We start from the raw sequence: 21,415 nt of genomic DNA, 5'->3' as shown, positions 1-21,415 counted from the left end.
AGCGCCGCCGCGGCGCCGCCGGAGGCCGGGGGCCGGGCCGGCCACGCGCAGGGCACCACGGGAGAGGGAGTCCGCGGCCGGCCGGCGCCCTCGGACCGCGCCTGGGGAGCACAGACCCCGCGTCGCGGCCGCAGAGGGGCGAGCCGCGGGGGCCTCCGGGAAATGTAGTCCGAACGCCTGGCTTCTTCCGCCGGCAGCCAGGGCGCTAGGGCCGAGACTGCGGGGTTCCCGGCCAGGACCCGGAAAGCGGGTTGCCGGGTCTCCGGGAGGTGTGGTCCTAGCCCCAGGCTCCTCCCATTGTTCTTGGCTAGGCCGGCGGCCCGCGTGGACTACCACTCCCAGGGTGCCGCGGGCTCGGGCCCCGGGACCCCCCCCCCCGAGGCCCTGGGAAATGCAGTTCGCGGCTGCAGGAGGCGTGGGCTGGAGAAGGAGCGGTGGAAAGCATAGTTAGTCTGGGTTCCAGGCGCGACCTGGCGGCGGCTCGGCACGGTGTGGAGGGAAGACGCCGGAGAGGCCGCGGTCTCGGGGTCCGTGTGCTCCCGGAGAGGAGGCGGGTGGCCGAAAGCAGGGTCGGAGCACGCGTTCCTCTGTCGCCCGGGCGGTGTGTTCCCAGATCAGACTCCGCGCGCCGTGGATTGCAGTGGAAGGGGCGAGTGACTTGCGATCGCACAGCCCCCACCAGCCCAGGTCCGGGCATGCCGCGAGGTGTGCCCGGACACCGAGTCCTCGCGGCCGGCTGCCTCCTGGGGAGGACGGGGCGCCTCGGGGGTGGAAGTGTCCACCCTGCTGGACGGCGGACGCAGGGCCACCAGGGGCCGCTACAGGACAAGGGGCGTGGGCGGGGGTGTGCACAGACTAAACTCGGCTTTCTAGTCCTGAAGGGAGGGCACAGGAAACTCTTTATTATGGTGATGAGATCGACAATCCCCCCTACTGTTAACCTTCGCTTCTGCACACTTCAGTGTCCTCACCCTGTAGGGCTCGCGGGCCTGTGCTTCTGCGACCCGCGATCGTCCAGGAGAGGGCACTCGGCGCCCTTCCTGGGGCGCCTCTGGGGCGGAATTTGCTAGGCCGCCGTAGCAGCGGTACCAGGTCAGAAGCCGAGCCGGCCCGCTTTTCGTTCTTAATTGGACTCTTGGCTAAGACGCTACCGACACGCCGTCAGGTGGTAGAGGAAGAAGGACAACAGGGAGAGGTCGAGGGCCGAGACGGCCTCGAGGAGGAGTAGAGGAAGGTGGAGCGGATGGTCCATCCGGGCGGGAGTTGGCTGGGCGAGTGACCGCGCATGTGCGCCTGCATGGAGGCCAGGCTGGGACAGCCGGCCCCGCACAGGGGGCAGCGGTACGGAGCGGCCCCGTGTGTCCGCAGGTGCTTGGTCATGGCCGAGAAGTCCCGGGAGCGCTGAGGACAAAGGCTACAGGAGAAGGGCTTCTCTCCTAGAGCGGTCGGAAGGGGAGGCCGGTGAAGTTAGGAAGAAGGGGGCGAAAGCTGGCCAAGTTAGGGGTGGATCGGGCCACGGGGCTAGGGGATTGCGCGGGAACCGGGCACGCAGGTGGAGACTCAGGAGCGGAGTTGGGAAGAAAACCGACAGTTCACACAGGGCAGGGCGCCCATACCTGTGTGGACTCGGTAGTGCGTCTCCATCTGATGCTTGAGTGAAAACCTCTTTCCACAGACAGAGCACACATAGGGCCGAGACCGAGCAGGAGGGGCCGGGGAAGGGTGCGGGCGAGGTGGGCAGCCTGCCTTGTCCTCATGACCCGCACAGGTTGCAAGTGCGCCTGTGGGGACAGAGAAGGCAAAGGAGGGCAGGGCTAGGAATCCCAGCGCCAACTCACTGTACCATTCAGGCAGGAAATCAAGGGCTACAGTGGGGCTGAGGCACGAGTGCCCCCGCCCGACTCACCTGTGTGCCCCTGATCAGACTCTTCCATCTCCCCAGGGCTGAGCTGTCCGGGGCCCTGGGGGAGGGAACCTGGAGAGAACAGTGGGAGGTAGGGGCCCTGCTCAGGCTGGACTCCTGGAGCCTCTCCCCAGAGAAGACACCGTGTTACAGGTGTATGCAGGACAGTGAGGGGCTTACCTGGGGTGGGGCTGGAGGAGGCCAACTGGTTCTGGCTCCAGAGCCCTTTGGGGGCATTTAGGGACAGTGGGATCCTGGGATGGGATGGGGAAGAGTTACAGCCTTGGCTAAACCTGGGAGCCTGGCCCCTTCCTGAAGAGGGGGTATCCCAAGTCCTCCCCCGGGGGCTGGGCTTTGGCATGCCCTGTGGCAGCAGCTTCTTGTCTCATCCCCAGCTCAGGAACTGTGCAGTAGAGACGCGGTGCCCTTCCACCCAGCAGGGCTGCACCTCCTGGGCCACGCCCTCCCAGCCTGGAGGCCGAGCACTAGACCCCTCCACTCACCTCTGGTCCCGCCAGACCTCCTGCCAGGCTCCAGTGGTGGGGGTGCTATGGTAGAAGGGAATGCCATATCTGGGCGGCATCAGCAGGATGCTCCACAGGGCAGGCTGGCCCCCCACCAACCAAGGGGCCTCAGCCCACGAGGGCCTAGGGGTGACGCTGGTTTGCTGGGAGCCTGCTGGGGGAAGGGGGCCAGGGAGCTCGCGCAGACTTTCTTCAGAGCCCCCTGGATTTTCCCTCAACCGCATGAGCACTCCGTGCTTCCCATCTGCTCCCTTTTGGCCAACAGGGGCTTGGAGGCGTTTCTCCTTTGACCTGGTCTGTTCCTGCTGAGCCTCCTGCGTTGCTCCTGCCATCTCGGGGCTGCCTCTTGGTGGCGAGTGCTTGTGCAACATCTCCTGTTCTCTCCCACCAGTTCTAGAAACCTGCTCTGGTTTCTGCTTCTCTCCAGGGTCCCCCAGTTCTCTCTCAGGATTCCTTGAGGGTTTCTCTGGCTCCTCCTGATGTTTCTTCAGGCCTGGATCTGGCTTTTTAACCCTGTCCCCTCGAGCCCTCCAGCATGCCTCTTCCAGGGACTGCACTCCCAAGGCCCTCGCCGCCTCCTGAAGGGGCCTTAGCTCCCCAAGCTGCAGTTCTACACTCTCCCCATACACAAAGTTCAGGAGCTGGGCAAAGGTAGAAGGGCTGATGCCTTCTCCCAGAGCCCACTGGCCCCTGCGGCCCAGCTGCTGGCTGACACCTGCTAGCACCAGACTGTGGGCGGGGAACTCCTGGCTCCCTACAGTGATCAGAGCATCACATAGTGCTGGCCGGAGCCTGGCTGCTAGCTGTACCAGCCGATCAGAGCCATAGGGGCTGGGCAGTCTTATGGGGGGCAGGGACATTGTGCCTTGCTTGAGTACCAATCTCAGAGGCTCTAAGAGAAAGTCCACAGTGTGAGGTCCATGGTTGAAAGGGGAGGGAGGAACATCTCATCTCATTTCAAGCCTGTGGATGTGAGGGGAGAGGGTGTGAGTTGCTGGTCCTAGATCAGAGCCCTCTGTCCTGAGTGAGCAAATAAAGTAACCCAAGAGAGGATCGGAGCTTATCCAGAATCATAGCAGGTAAGCATGGTGGCGAGAGAATGGAAATCAGACCAAATTCAGGACTTAAAGAGCAAAGGGCCAGTCAGTTAACAGAAATATCTAGTAGTGGGTTCAAGACAGGCATGCGGGAAGTCTGCCAGTTAGCAGTCTCTGACGTAAAAGATAGCAGATACTGCCACTTCTGCTTCTCCAAGCCCCTCTGCAGGGAAACACCTCTGCGCAAGCCAGGCTTTCTTCATTCCAGACGAGGATCACCGCAAAACCCAGTCAACCCTGGCACTAAGGGATGGAGCATGACACAGTTTCACAGGAGAGCTTAGAAAGCTAATGGGTCCTCCCCCAAAAGCCCATCGCTCCTGAAAGGCAGAGAGGGCAGTATGATAGGGATCCTGGCTGCAGGAGCGCAGGCGCTAAGGCATCCGGCAGTCATCACAGTGAAGCTGAAGCTTCTAGAACACATCCTCAGGGAAGGAACCAGACATTCCCATCCAGAGAATGAGGAGAGCAGGTGCAGAAGCCACGGGAGACGAGGCTCCTGACCCAATGATGGAGAGACGTTTTGGAGAATGGACCCCTGAGGAGATGAGAGGAAAGGACATGGGGACTGGAGACAGGGAAGCTGTTTCCTCTCAAGATTCGGGTAAGGAGGTGGTTTAATTTGTTTTTCATAAGACAAAAAGTGAAGAATAGAAAGACGGCACCCAACCAGGCAGGAGTTTCTCACACATCAAAACCACCACATTGGCTTTTAAGAAGAGAGCTGGGAACCCAGAGATGAAGAGAACCAGAACCTCAGTGTCTTAGCACCCAGCAGGCAGAGTCCTAGGTGCAGCTTCCCTGTGAGCAAGGGCCCTTGGGGCAGGGAGGGCTACACTTGGACACCTCAGGGAGAAGGCTCTAGGTTGGCAGGGAGGGGACAGAAAGAGTTGTGATGGGAAGAAGGCCTCAGCTGGGGAGAGGCCATCACTCACCGCTTGTAGCTTCTTCCAGGACACCGCATGCTCTGAACTACTGTTGGGGCTCCTAGGGCCCCCCCTGGAGCTAGCCCCGCCCCTGACCTCACAGGCCTCCATTGGATGTCCCAAGTATCAGTCTGCCACAGTCCCCCCGAGGGGGTGTGGTTTTCTAACCCTGCCTCTGCCTTCTGCCTGCAGGAGAGACCACCCCCTCTACCTCCAGAATGCACACATTCTGCCCCAGCCTCCTGTCTCCTCACTTTGCTTGTGAACTCCTAGAGTCAAAGAAGTGTATCTGTGGCAGCAAGGACCTTGGAATAATCAGCCCTGCCTTTGAGTTTCATCTCTGCCATTTACTAGTTGAGTCATCTTGGGCAAGTCACTTCTCTGGGCCTCAGTAACCTCATTCATGAAATAGGGATAATATCTGCTGACCTCATTTGGAGGTGGGGGTGAAGATGAAATGACGTGACGAATATGAGTGTGGTTTGTAAGTACACAGTAGCATTCAGTGGTATGGTTGTTTCTTAGAGATGACGGCAGAGCACACAGCTGCAGAAGTAAAAAGGACTGAAACATTTGGATCCCAAGAATAGGGTGGAGGAGCCAGAAGCCGGCCTCCTCCCTCTCCCTGACTTGGTACTGGGAAGCCTCATTTGCTGGCTGGGAATGACCTGGGGGTAGGTGTATGAGTGACTCAGATCCTCCCATCAAGCTCTGAAAGGGGCAACCCCAGGAAGGACCTGTGGTGGTCTTCGAAGAGAAAAATCTCCTTTTCTTGGGCTGATGACAAATGACATTTCTCTGAAATCAGGACTTGGGTTTCTTTCACTTCCTGCCCAAGGGGTCAAGGTCCCCGGAGGTTTCCCCTCTTTTCACACTTCAGAACTCTTTAATCTGGGGAAAGGATGGGGTCTGAGAGGCTCAACTTTCTTTTTCTTTTTCTTATTATTCTCTTATCCCTGATCCTATAGCAAAATTTTCATTTATCCAACAAATTTTGATGACATGTTTATTTTGAGATGGGGCCTTGCTCTGTTGCCCAGTGGTACAGTCACAGCTCACTGCAGCCTTAGCTTCCTGGGCTCACGTGATCCTCCCACCTCAGCCTCTTGAGTAGCTGGGACTACAGGTTCGAGCCATCATGCCTAGCTAATTTTTAATTTTTGGTAGAGACGGGGGTCTCACTATGTTACCCAGGCTGGTGTTGAACTCTTGGGCTCAAATGATCCTCCTGCCTTGGCCTCCTGAAGTGCTGGGATTATAGGCGTGAGCCAAGCCACTGCGCCCAGCTGATAAAGCATTTATGATATGTGCCTGGTGTATATTAGATACACAGTAAATGATTGGAAGATAAACAAGTCAGGTACTGGTAAGCTGCTCTGGTGACAAGGCACAGTCAGCTTCCCCATAGGCTTCTCTATTTTTTTTTTTTTTTTTTTGAGACAGAGTCTCACTGTCTCCCAGACTGGAGTGCAGTGGCACAATCTCAGCTCACTGCAATCTCTGCCTCCCAGGTTCAAGCGATTCTCCTGCCTCAGCCTCCCAAGTAGCTGGGATTACAGGCGCCCACCACCACGCCCGGCTAATTTTTGTATTTTTAGTAGTGACAGGGTTTCGCCATGTTGGCCAGGCTGGTCTCGAATTCCTGATGTCAGGTGATCCACTCACCTCGGCCTCCCAAAGTGCTGGGATTGCACCTGGCCTCCCATAGGCTTCTCTTAAGGGAGAAGGATCTAAGAGTCCTGGTCCCCTCCTAGACGCAAATATTGTCTCTAAGCTCCTGTTTCTCCCTTTGGCTCCAGGACCCTCAAATGTTCAGACCAGCCTCCCACTGTCTCTTTCCAGGCCCACCATGCCTTCCCTCCATATGGGTGCGGGTACATGTTAACCCTTCCTAGATCAGACAGGGTGTGTCAATGGGTGAGGCTGGTGGAGGGGCAACAGGGTGGGGAGAGGGGAAGATGAGTCAGAACGAAAGGGAAAATGCAAATGTGAGAGCTGTGTTCATCTGCTACTCTGAACGTTAAGTATTTTCCATTTCTGAGCTTTCTAATTCCTCACACACACCACACCCAGGGACGCATTAGACACCCATATAAAAGACACATAAAGCATCAGTCCCTCTGATATGTATGTACACAGTGGGAAACACCCTTCCTCCAACACAGAAATACAGAGTCCCTCAAGACAAGGAAGGAGTGTGGAAAGCCCTGAGGGACTAGACCCAGCGATGAGGAAGGGTACAGGGGTCTGGACGATTACGTGGTCACCCATCTGAGTGTGGCCCCCTCGCTTTCCAGCCCCACATCATCTGCTTGTGACTCAGCTCCCCCACTGGTTTGCTCATTGATGATCGAGAGAGTTGGAGACTGCTCAAAGGGCAGCATTCTGTGTAAGCCAAATATAGTTGACGGGGAGCATCGGTGGGCTTTCGGGGAACCTAAAAGGGAGGAGGGGCAAGGGAACTCCCCTTTCAGTGAACAAAAGCCCCCAAGAATGGGGAACCCCACCTAAGGATATCCCCTTAGAGACCGCCTCCTAGAGTTATCTCCAGGGCCCTTTACACTGTAACCCTTATGCTGATGACACCCTGAGCGCTTCTCTAGCCTCTTCCTGCATTCTTGACAGTGCAACCCAAGCCATCCTGCACTGAGCACAGATGGCAGAAGCAGACAGCACTTTGACTTGGAAGAGTAGGGACACTGCTGGTGCTGTTTTGTTTTTATTTTGAGACAGAGTCTTGTTCTATCACCCAAGCTGGAGTGCAGTGGTGCCATCTCGGCTCACTGCAACCTCTGCCTCTGGGTTCAAGCGACTCTTGTGTCTCAGCCTCCCAAGTAGCTGGGGTTACGGGCATGCACCATCACACCCGGCTAATTTTTTGTGTTTTTAGTAGAGATGGGGTTTCACCATGTTGGCCAGGCTGGTCTCGAACTCCTAACCTCAGGTGATCCACTGCTGGGATTACAGGCGTGAGCCACCATGCCTGGTCTGTTGCTGTTCTTAAAAGTACTCCCCCTCCCTAGAGTCAAAAGCCTTGCCCCCCTTCCTCTTCCTAGGCTGACTCGGTAGGAATCATCTGCAGTTGTCTGTCTGGAAAGAGCAAGGAAACAACAGGTTATGCAGACACAAGCCTGTGTCCTGCCAGAGGGTAGAGCGGGTAGAGAGATTAGGTAGGGCATGATTGGAAGGGGAGTATGTGAGAGAAGGTGATATGATATCAGCCTCTCAGTCCTTTTTAATACTTACATTACTTTCTTTTTTTTTTTTTTTTTTGAGACAGAGTTTCACTCTTGTTGCCCAGGCTGGAGTACAATGGCGCGGTCTCGGCTCACTGCAACCTCCACCTCCCAGTTCAAGCAATTCTTCTGCCTCAGCCTCCCAAGTAGCTGGGATTACAGGCAACTGCCACCATGCCTGACTAATTTTTTGTATTTTTATTAGAGATGGTGTTTCACCATGTTGGCCAGGCTGGTCTCAAACTCCTGACCTCATGATCCGCCCGCCTTGGCATCCCAAAATGCTATGATACAGGCGTAAGGCACCACGCCTGGCCTGAAATCTGGTAGTTCTTATTCTTACTGATAGGCTTGACCAATGGGACACTAAGGGGAAAATGTGCAAGGGGCTCGGGGCACACCCTGGCTGCAAAGTCAGAGCTTCCCAGAAATCCTTGTATCATGAACTTCTTGAAGCTCAACCCAGCTTGATGTAACAATGTCAACACAGCAACACAAATACCAATTCTCCTTAAATATTATAATTAAACCATCAGAATAGACCAATGAGAGGGATGATCATTTGTTTTGTGAAAAAGTTCTCCCCCTATTTCACTTATTTTAAATATCAAGCCCTCTTCCCAAGCCAAGTTGAACAAGATTCAATTTAGAAAAATTCTGTGAACTCGCCACTCTTCCTGTGAACCCCTCTCTTTCCACAAATGAAGGTGGTTAAATTCCCCACAGCATTTTATATAGATTAAGAGTGATTATCCAAATCTTACATGAACTTTAAGTATGTTCACTCTTTCGCCAGGCGCAGTGGCTCACACCTGTAATCCCAGCACTGTGGGAGGTGGAGGCAAGTGGATCACCTGAGGTCGGGAGTTCAAGACCAGCGTGACCAACATGGAGAAACCCTGTCTCTACAAAAAATTAAAAAAATTAGCTGGGTGTGGCGGCGCATGCCTGTAATCCCAGCTACTCGAGAGGCTGAGGCAGGAGAATCGCCTCAACCCGCGCCATTGCACTCTAGCCTGAGCAACAAGAGCAAAACTCTGTCTCAAAAAAAAAAAAAAAAAAGAAAAAAGAAGAAAAGATATTCCATCTTTCTGGTTAAGTACATCCAAGACTTCCAGAAAAGAGACACCACAAGGAGTGAATTAGTTCCCTTTTTCCCTTAAATTTGTGCTCTATATGATCCAAGAACCAGCTATAGTCATACCCAGCTGAGCTGAATCTGGGTCATGGAGACCCCTTCATAACACACCCTTTGTGGATTAACTGGAAAAAGAATTAGACTAGAAGTCGAAAAACAGGTTTCAAGGCCCGGCGCGGTGGCTCACGCTTGTAATCCCAGCACTTTGGGAGGCCTAGGCGGGCGGATCACGAGGTCAGGAGATCGAGACCACGGTGAAACCCCGTCTCTACTAAAAATACAAAAAAATTAGCCGGGCGTGGTGGCGGGCGCCTGTAGTCCCAGCTACTCAGAGAGGCTGAGGCAGGAGAATGGCGTGAACCCGGGAGGCGGAACTTGCAGTGAGCCGAGATTGCGCCACTGCACTCCAGCCTGGGCGACAGAGGGAGACTCTGTCTCGGAAAAAAAAAAGAAAAACAGGTTTCACTGCATCCATTCACAGTGAATGGCCCTTCTCTTCAGCACTCATATGGAGCTAAGTCTTCCAAGACCCTCAATTTCCTCACAGGGGCTGTTTCAAGACCAGTACAGAACACTAGTGTTGACTTAAACCTGGGCAAAGGGTCTCACTTGGACCTCCTCTGGCTGTATCCCTTCACATAGGCTGAGTCAAAAGGCATCTAGAAAGTGCCTACCTGGAACTGTGAGCTCCCACCTCACTTCTGGACCATGCTCTGAGAACTCAGCACCCTGGATTTCCTGGACCAAATGATTCTGAGGCCCCCTACACAGGACTCAACCCCAGGGCTGTATTCATGAGAGTGGACTCTGACTGATGTACACACATGCTAGACCCTAATTTTGTGTAAGGGATTTGTAGACTGAGCTTGGATGTACAGGCTAGAATGTGAGACACCTTGAAGTATGGGCCAACACCAGGCGTGGGAAGAAACGAGGGAGTCTCTGTCATCTTTCCCAGGCCCCATAAATAATATAGGAACCCACTTTATTCCAATGGTTCTAAATCTCTTAGGGAGTCACCATCAGGTTCAGAATGTCACCCAGGGGACCAACTCTTCTCTTTATTGAGACAGAGTCTCCTGTCACCCAGACTGGAGTGCAGTGGCACGATCTTGGCTCAGTGCAACCTCTGCCTCCCAGGTTCAAGCGATTCTCCTGCCTCAGCCTCCTGAGTAGCTGGGACTACAGGCATGCACCATGACGCCCGGCTAATTTTTGTATTTTTAGTAGAGATGAGGTTTTACCATGTTGGCCAGGCTGGTCTCAAACTTCTGACCTCAAGTGATCCACCTGCCTCGGCCTCCCAGAGTGCAGGGATTACAAGTGTGAGCCACCCAGCCTGAGACCAACTGTTCACATTAGAAAATGGTAGACACAGGCCGGGCGCGGTGGCTCTCGCCTGTAATCCCAGCACTTTCGGAGGCCGAGGTGGGCGGATCACAAGGTGAAGAGATCAAGACCATCCTGGCCAACATGGTGAAACGCCGTCTCTACTAAAAATACAAAAATTAGCTGGGCGTGGTGGCACGTGCCTGTAATCCCAGCTACTCGGGAGACTGAGGCAGGAGAATTGCTTAAACCCGGGAGGCGGAGGTTGCAGTGAGCCGAGATTACACCACTGCACTCCAGCCTGGTAACAGAGCAAAACTCCATCTCAAAAAAAAAAAAAAAAAAAAAAAAAAAAAGAAAAGAAAATGGTAGACACTTATACCACTTGGCATATGAATGCATGACAAGAGATTGACAGATTACTCTGAGCCTCATGGCTGGACAGGTTAACTATCCTCTTGCTTATTCTTTGCCCTCCCCTCCTCGTAATATACATGCATACCATTAATTGTTCTTTTTTTTTTTTTTTTTAGAGATAGTCTTGCTCTGTTACCCAGCCTGGAGTGCAGTGGCACAATCATGGCTCACTTCAGTCTCAACATCCTGGGCTCAAGTCATCCCCCCATCTCAGCCTCCTGAGTAGCTGGGATTACAGGCATGTGCCATAATGCTTGGTGGCTGTCTGCTGAGCTGGGATTAACTGCATACTTCACGTGCCAGCACCCCGGGCCCCCACCACACCATAGAGGGAATGGCCAATTGAACTGCCCCAATATTAACTGGTTTCGGGGTTAGACTTCCTTGAAGTCCACTCATAAACCACTCCTTGCACCCTCAGCCCTGGTTAAAGAACTCTGGGTGTACTGAAGGCACTCCGAAAGCATAAATACCACTGAACAGCTGAATGAAACTAGGTATCAACACCCTGCTCCATGAGTATAAAAAGATCATCAGTAAAGACAACCTGGGTGATTTCCTTTTATGTTATTTACTTATTTATTTTTGAGACAGAGTTTTGCCCTTGTTGCCCAGGCTGGAGTGCAGTGGCACGATCTCGGCTTACTGCAACCTCTGCTCTGGCTCCTGAGTTCAAGTGATTCTCCTGCCTTAGGCTCCTAAGTAGCTGGGATTACAGGCATCCACCATGCCCGGCTAATTTTTTGCATTTTTAGTAGAGATGGGGTTTCACTATGTTGGCCAGGCTGGTCTTGAACTCCTGACCTCAGGTGATCCACCTGCCTCGGCCTCCCAAAGTGCTAGGATTACAGGCATGAGCCACCACGCCCTGCCAAAACCTGGGTGATTTCCTAAAGAGGAGAATATCTCACACACCTCTTCCTGTGCTCCACTACGACGTTCATCCTCCCCATGCACCTGCCTTGCACCTACAGCCTGATATCTTCATCTTCTAGGAATGATCAGAACAGGCATGGGAAAGAGTGGGACAGGGAGACTGAAAAGCTCCAGACATGACCCAATCCCAGTTTTTTTTTTTTTATTTATTTTTATTTTTTTATTGAGACGGAGTTTTGCTCTTGTTGCCCAGGCTGGAGTGCAATGGCACGATCTCTGCTTACTGCAACCTCCGCCTCCCAGTAGCTGGGATTACAGGCATGTGCCACCACGCCCGGCTAATTTTGTATTTTTAGTAGAGATGGGGTTTCTCCATGTTGGTCATGCTGGTCTCAAACTCCTGACCTCAGGTAATCCGCCTGCCTCGGCCTCCCAAAGTGCTGGCATTATAGATGTGAGCCCCCATGCCTGGCCCTGCTTTTTTTTTTTTTTTTTTTAATTAATTAATTTTTTTTTTTTTTGAGATGGTGCGTTGCTTTGTTGCCCAGGCTGGAGTGCAATGGTGTGATCTCCGCTCACTGCAGCCTCCGCCTTGTGGGTTCAAGCGATTCTCCTGCCTCAGCTTTCTGAGTAGCTGGGATTACAGATGTGTGCCACCACACCCAGCTAATTTTTGTATTTTTAGTAGAGACAGGGTTTCACCATGTTGGTCAGGCTGGTCTCAAACTCCTGACCTGGTGATCCACCCACCTCAGCCTCCCCAAAGTGCTGGGATTACAGGTGTGAGCCACCATGCCCGGCCATCCAATCCCAGTTCTGTATAGAGCCACTGACACGGCAATAATACTTCATCCAGCGCAAACAGCTCGGCTGGGATTCAGAACCCTTCTCCCTAGAATCTCCAGAGGATTACTGGCCTAACCTCTTGGCCACATCATCCAACCTGGACCCCATACTGGGAAATTTGCCAAGAACATCTCAACCTGGAGTCCAGAACATTCACTCCCAGCCCAGGCTGGCTCCAAAGACCCTAGAAAACCTTCAAGTGCACAGTAGTTTCATCTCTTGGCCAGTGACTTCCTACATAACTTTTTTTTTTTTTTTCATTTTTTTCTTGAGACAGGTTCTCATTCTGTCGCCCAAGCTGGAGTGCAATGGCGTGATCTCAGCTCACTGCAACCTTCACCTCCTGGGTTCAAGCGATTCTCCTGCCTCAGCTTTCTGAGTAGCTGGGATTACAGATGTGTGCCACCATGCCCAGGTAATTTTTTTTAGAAACCCCTTAGAGACAGGGTTTCTCCATGTTGGCCAGGCTGGTCTCAAACTCCTGACCTCAAATGATCCACCTGCCTCAGCCTCCCAAAGTGCTGGGATTACAGGCGTGAGCCACCGCGCCCAGCCCCTACATAACCTTTGGAGATCCACAGGCCTTTCCTTTCAGTCACCAGATCCAGGCTCAGTCCAGAGACCCCTGATAACCTCTCATTGTCCGGAGGCCATACCTCATGGCCAATGACCCCATGCAGAGTTAAGGGCCTCCAACTTCCCCACAACACCCTTCCCACTCAGGCTGGCCTCGGGGGCCGTGGACCAACTCAGAGGGCAAGCTGGCTTAGCCTCTGCCAAACCTAGGCCTAAAGGTGGCCAGGAGGCTGCATTTCCAGCCTCTCAAAGGCAGACGAAAGCCCTCAACCTGCACTTCCCAATCATCAACGAGGTCCAGTCAAGCCCCCATACCCCAGATTTGCCTGGGCTGGGCCCAAGCCCAAGAAAGTAAAGTAAGAAAATCTGTGGCACTCACCGGCCCAGACCCTGTTCCTCCTTCCCTTTCAGCCTCACATACGCTCAGGACGGCTTAAGGCTGAGTGACCGTTAAAAGTGGGGAATGGAGCGAGGCCAGGGACGCAAGGCTCCCGCACGTGGTCACCCCGGTTCCTGAGGCGGACGCTGATTGGCTGCAGCACGGGCCGCATTTTCCCGCTCAGGCCAGCTGAGCACGCTGGGCAGCCTGGGAGGCACCTAGGACAGCGCCACTCCCGCGCATCTGCCTCGGACCCGCAGCTGATTGGCTGTGAAGGGGCAGAGCCTTGAGTCTCATTGGTCCATAGGCTTCAGGCCTCTTAGGCTGAGATTTCATTGATTTCCAGCCGGGCCCCAGCGTTGATCTGCTGTGGAGTCTGCCTTTTCCCACTCTCTCCATGAAGAGACTGGACCCTGATTCTCCTTCACCTGAACAGCCCTGGAGGCTCCCTCAGCAAGTGCTCAGGAGTACCACTGTCTTTTTTTAAAATTATTATTTCATTTTTATTTTATGAACAGGGTCTTCCTCTGTTGCCCGTGCTGGAGTGCAATGATGCAATCATAGCTCACTGCAGCCTCGAACTCCTGGGCTCAAGCAATCTTTCCACCTGGGCCTCCCAAAATTCTGGCACTACAGCCGTGAGACACCGTGCCTGACCTGCCTTTCTTGCTTCTATTTTGCCACCCTAAGTAGCTCCCATTTGCAAACCCTGTCACCTTTCTCTCAACCCTTTACCATCTGCGAAGTGTGTAGGGGGTGTGTAGGCTGCTGCTACACCTGATTGGCTGGGAGACCCGTAAGAGCAAACCAAGGCCAGGCATGGTGGCTCATGCCCATAATTCCAGGGCTTTGAGAGGTCCAGGTGGTAGTAGGATCGCTTGAGCCCAGGAGGTCGAGGCTGCAGTGAGCTATGATCACACCACTGCACTGCAGCCTGGGCGACACAGTGAGACCCTGTCTCTAATAAATAAATAAAAATAAAATAAAAGAGCCAGCCAGGCAGGGCGCGGTGGCTCACGCCTGAAAACCCAGCACTTTGGGAGGCCGAGGCGGGCGGATCACCTGGGGTCAGGAGTTCGAGACCAGCATGACCAACATGGTGAAACCCCATCTCTACTAAAAATACAAAAATTAGCTGAGCGTGGTGGCGGGCGCCTGTAATTCCAGCTACTCGGCAGGCTGAGGCAGGAGAATCGCTTGAACCCCGGGAGCCGGAGATTGCAGGGAGCCTAAATCGCGCCACTGCACTCCAGCCTGGGAGACAGAACGAGACACTGCGTCTCAAAAAAAAAAAAAAAAAAAAAAAGAGCCAGCCAGGCTTCGGTGCCTGTGGACAGTTCCCTTTTCTCTCTTGTCCACTCCACCACGATTGCTGGCACGACTCACTCTGCCTCGCCTGGAAGCCTGGAAGTGTACAGGGACAGGGAAGACACAAGGGGGGGGGGGCACTGCCTTGCCCCGTGATTGGCAGCGTGACGCTTGCACTTCCAATTCCCACTGCCACCTCGACTGTATGCTCAGCCAGGAGTAACTGAGCGCGGACGTGTCAGCACTCCCGCCCCCCATCATACCGCAGAGGGAACGGCCGATTGCGCTGCCCCAACATTAACTAGCCCTGGGGTTAGACTCCCTCCAGCAGGGTTTCCCCCGGGCAGGGCTTCGGGGCTGACTAGCTGCGAGCTCGACCCTCTCCAATCTCCCGAGGTGCTTGTCTGCGGGGCTTCTGACCCGGCCCCCGCGGCGGTTGCACCGCTGATTGGCTGGCTCCGCTCCTTTCTAAGTGGCTTAGTCTGGGCTTCGTTCTCAAGCACAGCCAATGAGACGCCAGGGCGCCTCAAGGAGGCGGGCATGACTGCACCGCTCTCGCTTCTGATTGGCCCTAAGGCTCGTCTTCGCTTTAGATTGATCAGAGGGCAGCGGGGCGGGAGCTTAGCGGAGCAGTTTCAGGCTGCGATGCGAGTTAGGTCCCTTTCCCTTCCAGCTGCGCGCAGTGTTGTCGTGCGCGTCCTTCGCAGCCGCTCGCTGAGGAGCTGGAGCGGGGAGGAATGGGGGTGGTCAGGAGACAGGAGAGCACCTCGCGGAAGAGCCTGGGACAACAACCGGAGCTGTAGGTCCTGACCGAGACAGCCTGAGGCGTCCCTGGCCCCGATAGGGAGCGAAACCGCTAAAATGGAGGAAGGGGCCGGGCGCGGTGGCTCACGCCTGCAATCCCAGCACTTTGGGAGGCTGAGGCGGGCAGATCACCTGACGTCAGGATCGAGACCAGCCTGACCAATATGGTGAAACCCCGTCTCTACTAAAAATACAAAAATTAGCCGGGCGTGGTGGGGGATGCTTGTAACCCCAGCTACTCGGGAGGCCCAGGCAGGTGAATTGCTTGTACCCGAGAGGCGGAAGTTACAGTGAGCCAAGATGGTGCCACTACGCTCCAGCCTGGGCGACAGAGCAAGGCTCCATCTCAAAAAATAAAAATAAAAAATAAAGTAAAAAAGGGAGGACTGGCACTGTGGCGGGAGTAATAGCACCTCGTGTTTATCGAGCCCTTTCCATGTGCCACGCTTCTGCATCAACTCGTTGAAACCTAAATAACCCCGTGAGGGAGGCGATTACTATGCCAGGTTAACCTCTGAGGGCCAAAGAGGTTAAGTCGTTTATTTCAGGTCCCGCAGTAGGTACGGGCATTGCTGGAACTCGAACCCTGCTGTGGTGAGAGCCCAACCTTCAAGCTACACTATGATTAAGTAGGACTGATTTTGTAGATGGGGATGGGGTCTGGTCACATTGGCCCTGGTTTTGGGAAAATGGACTGACATGTAGAAAAAGGTATTTATTTATTTATTTATTTATTTATTCATTCATTCATTCATTCATTTTTGAGACAGAGTCTTGCTCTGTCACCCAGGCTGGAGTGCAGTTGCGCGATCTCGGCTGTCTGCAACCTCCACCTCCCGGGGTTCAAGCCATCCTTCTGCCTCAGCCTCCCGAGTAGCTGGGATTACAGCCACCTGCCACCACGCCCAGCTAATTTTTGTATTTTTGGTAGAGACGGGGTTTCACCATGTTGGCCAGGCTGGTCTCGAACTCCTGACTTCAAGTGATCCTCCTGTCTCGGCCTCACATAATGCTGGGATTACAGGCATGAGCTACTGCACCCGGCCTAGAGAAAGGTATTTAAAAAATCAGTCTCATAATATCTTTGCTTTTTTTTTTTTTTTGAGATAGGGTCTTGCTCTCTTGCCCAGGTTAGAGCACAGTTGCAGGATCATGGCTTACTGCAGCCTTGACCTCCTTGGGTCAAAGGATCCTCCCACATCAGCCTCCCAAGTCGCTGGGACTACAGGTGCACAACACCATTCCTCACTAATTAATTAATTAATTAATTTATTATTATTATTTTGTAGAGATGGTCTCACTATGTTGCTCAGGCTGGACTTAAACTCCTGGGCTCAAGGGATCCTCCTGCCTTGGACTCCCAAAGTACTGGGATTACAGGCATGAGCCACTGTGCGAGGCCCCAGACCAGTTTTAAGTGCTTTACCTACATCATCAGATTGACTCTTCATAGTAAACTCTATCGGATATTTACTGTTATTATTCTCATTTGACAGATATAAAAACTGAGGTTTGGTCTGGCGCAGTGGCTCATGCCTGTAATCCCAGCACTTTGGGAGGATGAGGCGGGTGGATCCTTTGAGGCCAGGAGTTCGAGACCAGCCTGGCCAACATGGTGAAACCCCGTCTCTACTAAAAATATGAAAAAATTAGCTGGGCATGGTGTTACATGCCTGTGATCCCAGCTACTGGGGAGGCTGAGGGCAGGAGAATCGCTTGAACCTGGCAGAGGTTGCAGTGAGCCGAGATGACGCCACTGCACTCAAGCCTGGGCAACAGAGCAAGACTCCGTCTCAAACAAAACAAAACAAAACAACAAAAACTGAGGTTCAGAGAAGAAACTGATTTTCCTAAGATCTCACCGGGAGTAATTGTCAGAGCTGGAATTTGAACTAGGCCTGTTGCAGTCTGACTCCAGAGTCTAAGCTCCTAAACATTTTTATACACTGCCTCTATCCTGCCAACTACAGTGATCACAGTGCAGACACGCATGGTCCCAGGGAATCCCCAGCCACCATAGGAGGCAGAATGACACCAACACGCATTGGAATAGACAGCCAAGGCTCATAGAGGTGAAGCTCCTCATCTCAGCTCACACAGCTGGTCCATGGCTGAGCAAGGAGTAGAATGATACCAGACCTTCTGAATCCAAGCCTGAGTTCTTCATCACACCTCACACTGCGTTTTTCCTATTTGAAAGATGAAGAAATGAGGCCGGGCACGGTGGCTCACGTCTGTAATCCAATCACTTTGGGAGGCCGAGGCAGGTGGGTCATAAGGTCAGGAGTTCGAGACCAGCCTGACCAACCTGGTGAAACCCCATCATTACTAAAAATACAAAAATTATCTGGGCATGGTGGTGCATGCCTATAATCACAGCTACTCAGGAGGCTGAGGTAGGAGAATCGCTTGAACCTGGGAGGCAGAGGTTGCAGTGAGCCAAGATCGTGCCACTGCACTCCAGCCTGGGCGACACAGCAAGATTCTGTCTCACAAAAAAAAAAACAAACAAACAAAAAAAACGGGCTGGGCGCCCAGTGGCTCACGCCTGTAATCCCAGCACTTTGGGAGGCTGAGGCGGGTGGATCCAGCTTTGGTTACTCCCTGAGTTGTAACCAAAGCTGGAATTCAGACCCAGATCTGTCTGACCCAGGAGATCACCCCTGAACCACATTACCTTCAGGAAGTGCTTGTGTGGTAGATCCTGGATTGGATTGGTTGAGAAGTCCTCTCACTCAACAAGCCTTATTTACAGTTAGTTCATCTTGTCCCAACTTTGACCCTAAAGGTGGTTGGGAATATACTTCACAGCCTCAGAACCTTTGGAGTTTCTCACTGATTCTCACTGAGAAGGCCTAGTGATAATTGCTACAATTTTTTATTATTCATATTTTTTCCTTTTTTTTTTTTGAGACAGAGTTTTACTCTGTTGCCCAGGCTAGAGTGCAATGGCACGATCTTGCCTCACTGCAACCCCTGCCTACCAGGTTCAAGCGATTCTCCTGTCTCAGCCTCCCAAGTAGCTGGGATCGTGTGCCACCACATCTGGTTATTTTCTTTCTATTTTAATAAGCTGGTCTACAATACAAGTTTCCTGTGTTTTGTTTTGTTTTTTTAGAGATGGGGTCTTGCTGTGTTGCCAGGCTGGAGTGCAGTGGCTATTCACAGGTGCTATCATAGCACACTGTGGCCTCAAACTCCTAGCCTCGGCAATCCTCCTGCCTCAGGCTTCTGAGGAGCTGGGACTACAGGCACATGCCAACATGCCCAGCTAATTGCTACAAATTATTGAATCCTTTTTATGGGCCAGGAAGGCTTGAGAAGATGGAGTGAGGGATCCTGGGCTCTGGCAAGATGGTATAGGAAGGGTTGTTGGCTTGGCTTGGGGGTTTGGATTGTGAGATTTGGAGAGTTAAATGTCTGAGAGAAGTAGAAAAATAAATAAAAAGCCCCTGCCTTCAGTTGCTTATTGAGCAACTCCCCATGCCAGATGCTACGCTAACTAAGCTTAACTATACACTGAGAAGCAGAGAGCCTTGCAGCTTAGGTAGCTGAATGCTGGATCCAAACTGTCTGCATCATATCCTGGCCCTGTTACTTACTAGTTGTGAGGCGTTGGGCAAATTGCTTAACCCCTCTGGGCCTTAATTTCTTCATCTGGGCATATTAAATGGTCATATAATAAATGGGCATATTAATAGTACATATTGGCCAGGCATGGTGGCTCACACCTGTAATTCCAGCACTTTGGGAAGCCGAGGTGGGCGGATCACCTGAGGTCAGGAGTTCGAGACCAGCTTGGCCGACATGGTGAATCCCTGTCTCTACTAAAAATACGAGCCTGTAATCCCAGCTACTCGGGAGGCTGAGGCATGAGAATCGCTTGAACCCGGGTGGCAGAGGTTGCAGTGAGCCGAGATCATGCCACTGCACTCCAGCCAGGGCAACAGAGTGAGACTGTGTCTCAAAAAAAAAAAGTACATACCGGCCGGGCATGGTAGCTCACATCTGTAATCTCAGCACTTTGAGAGGCTGAGGTGAGAGGATTGCTTGGACTCAAGAGTTCAAGACCAGGTTGTGCAACATGGTGAATCCCCATTGCTACAAAAAATACAAAAATTAGCCAGGTGTGGTGGCACGCACTTGTAGTCCCAACTACTGGGGAGGCTGAGGTAAGAGGATCACCTGAGCCCAGGAGGTAGAAGCTACAGTGAGCCGTGATTGCAACACTGCACTCCAGCTTGGGTGACAGAGTGAGACTCTGTCTCAAAAAAAAGAAAAAAAGTATGTACCTCTCAAAGTCATTGAGGGGATTAAATGAACTAATAGAGCAGTGATATTCCTTCTTCTTCTTCTTTTTTTTTTTGAGACAGAGTCTGCCCCCTAGGCTGGAGTGCAGTGGCACAATCTCGACTCACTGCAACCTCTGTCTCCTGGGTTCAAGCGATTCTCCTGCCTCAGCCTCCCAAGTAGCTGGGACTACAGGCGCGTGCCACCACGCCCAGCTAATTTTTGTATTTTTAGTAGAGACGGGGTTTCACCATGTTGGCCAGGATGGTCTCGATCTCTTGACCTTGTGATCCACCTACCTCGGCCTCCTAAAGTGCTGGGATTACAGGCGTGAGCCGAACAGTGGCATTTCTTCTGTTCCCAATGCCCTGTAACCGAGTTGTTTCCTTGCAATCAGTATCATCTGCCTTGACTCTGGTGTAGACCCTGAAAATTAAGGAACCATGGGAAAGCCTGGGGGCAGTGTGTTCCCAGAAGCAGTAGCAAGCGCAAAAGCCCCAAGGCAGGAGTGAGCTTAGTATATCTGAGGTACAGCAGGAAGTCCACCTGGAGCCAGGCAGCTGACTAAGACTCAGGAGCTCAGCTCAACAGCACGAGTGTTCATAACAAATGTGAAAATAACCCTGTACCTTTCAGAGAACAAAGGACTTTCCCCAAGCTTTGATCTCTGGAAAAACCCCAGATCATGATTACATTTGAGGCTCAGTGTCCACAGTTGCACAGGAATGAAGCTTAGAATTCAGGTCTTCTAGCTCTCTAGGGCCCATGTGTCAAGGTCAAGAAACTTACTTTCACTCAAATATTTATTAAACTGCTGGCCAGGCGCAGTGGCTCACACCTGTCATCCCAGCACTTTGGGAGGCCAAGGTTGGCTAATCACTTGAGGTCAGGAGTTGGAGACCAGCCTGGCCAGCGTGGCAAAACCCCATCTCTACTAAAAATACAAAAATTAGCCGGGCATGGTGGCGGGCGCCTGTAATCCCAGCTATTCAGGAGGCTGAGGCACAAGAATCACTTGAACCTGGGAGGCGGAGGTTGTAGTGAGCTGAGATTGGGCCACTGCACTCCAGCCTGGGTGACGAGAGCGAAACTCCATCTCAAAAAAACAAAACAAACAAAATTCTGATGGTGCATGCCATTGGTGCTGAGCCCTTGGGGAAGACCCAGCCCCTGCCTTCAAACATTTCACTTTCTAGAGAGGAATTAGACCTCAAAACATATTCTTCAAGAGCCAAGTGGAAAGTGTAGGAACTGAAGCTGAGAGGAGGCACTTAAGCTAAGGGGAGAAGGAGTGGAGAAGGGTGAGGGACAACTTCCCACAGGAGGCGATGATGTTTGTGCATCTTTTTGGGGGTACTTACTATGTGCTAGGCATGGTGCTTGGTAGAAAGGGCACAGTGGGAAGCAAAGAATAGACTGAATGTAATGGTCTGCTAAGGCTATGTAACAAAGTATCACAGACTAGGTGGCTCAAACAATAGACATTTATTTCTCACAGTTCTGGAGACTGGAAGTCCAAGGTCAAGGTGCCAGCAGGGTTCGTTTGTCCTGAGGCATTTGTCCTTGGTTTGTAGAAGGCCACCTTTTCACTGTGACCTCATATGGCCTTCCCTGCGTGTGTTTGCACTCCTGGTGTCTCTTTCTATAAGGACATTAGTCCTATTGGATCAGGACTCCACCCTTATGACCTCACTTAACCTAAGTTCCCTTCTTTCTTTTCTTTTTTTTTTTATTTTATTTTTGAGACAGAACCTTGCGTTGTCACC

At 52.5% G+C, this 21,415-nt stretch overlaps 1 protein-coding gene across 3 annotated transcripts; it reads right to left on the bottom strand.

Annotated features, from left to right (window-relative positions):
* Positions 1 to 394: 394 nt before the first annotated feature.
* Positions 395 to 13,342, bottom strand: ZBTB32 (zinc finger and BTB domain containing 32). Of its 3 annotated transcripts, none has more exons than XM_058425370.1 (6): positions 13,248 to 13,342; positions 2,407 to 3,390; positions 2,084 to 2,157; positions 1,907 to 1,975; positions 1,617 to 1,781; positions 395 to 1,436 (listed from the first exon to the last, which is right to left on the bottom strand). In XM_058425370.1, exons 2-6 carry the CDS (start codon positions 3,285 to 3,287, stop codon positions 1,162 to 1,164), a joined length of 1,464 nt encoding a protein of 487 aa, XP_058281353.1. In that variant the 5' UTR covers positions 3,288 to 3,390; positions 13,248 to 13,342; the 3' UTR covers positions 395 to 1,161. The 3 variants fall into 3 exon arrangements, with proteins under 3 accessions (XP_058281353.1, XP_058281354.1, XP_058281355.1); XM_058425371.1 differs by lacking the exon at positions 13,248 to 13,342 and adding an exon at positions 4,460 to 4,492; XM_058425372.1 differs by lacking the exons at positions 2,084 to 2,157; positions 13,248 to 13,342 and having other exon boundaries at positions 398 to 1,436; positions 2,407 to 2,626.
* Positions 13,343 to 21,415: the final 8,073 nt, after the last annotated feature.

The sequence above is a fragment of the Hylobates moloch genome, unplaced genomic scaffold, assembly GCF_009828535.3.
Source record: "Hylobates moloch isolate HMO894 unplaced genomic scaffold, HMol_V3 SCAFFOLD_12, whole genome shotgun sequence".
NCBI classification, from domain to species: Eukaryota; Metazoa; Chordata; class Mammalia; order Primates; family Hylobatidae; genus Hylobates; species Hylobates moloch.
Note: the sequence above shows the minus strand (reverse complement) of the source record. Positions and strands in the feature narration are given on the sequence as shown.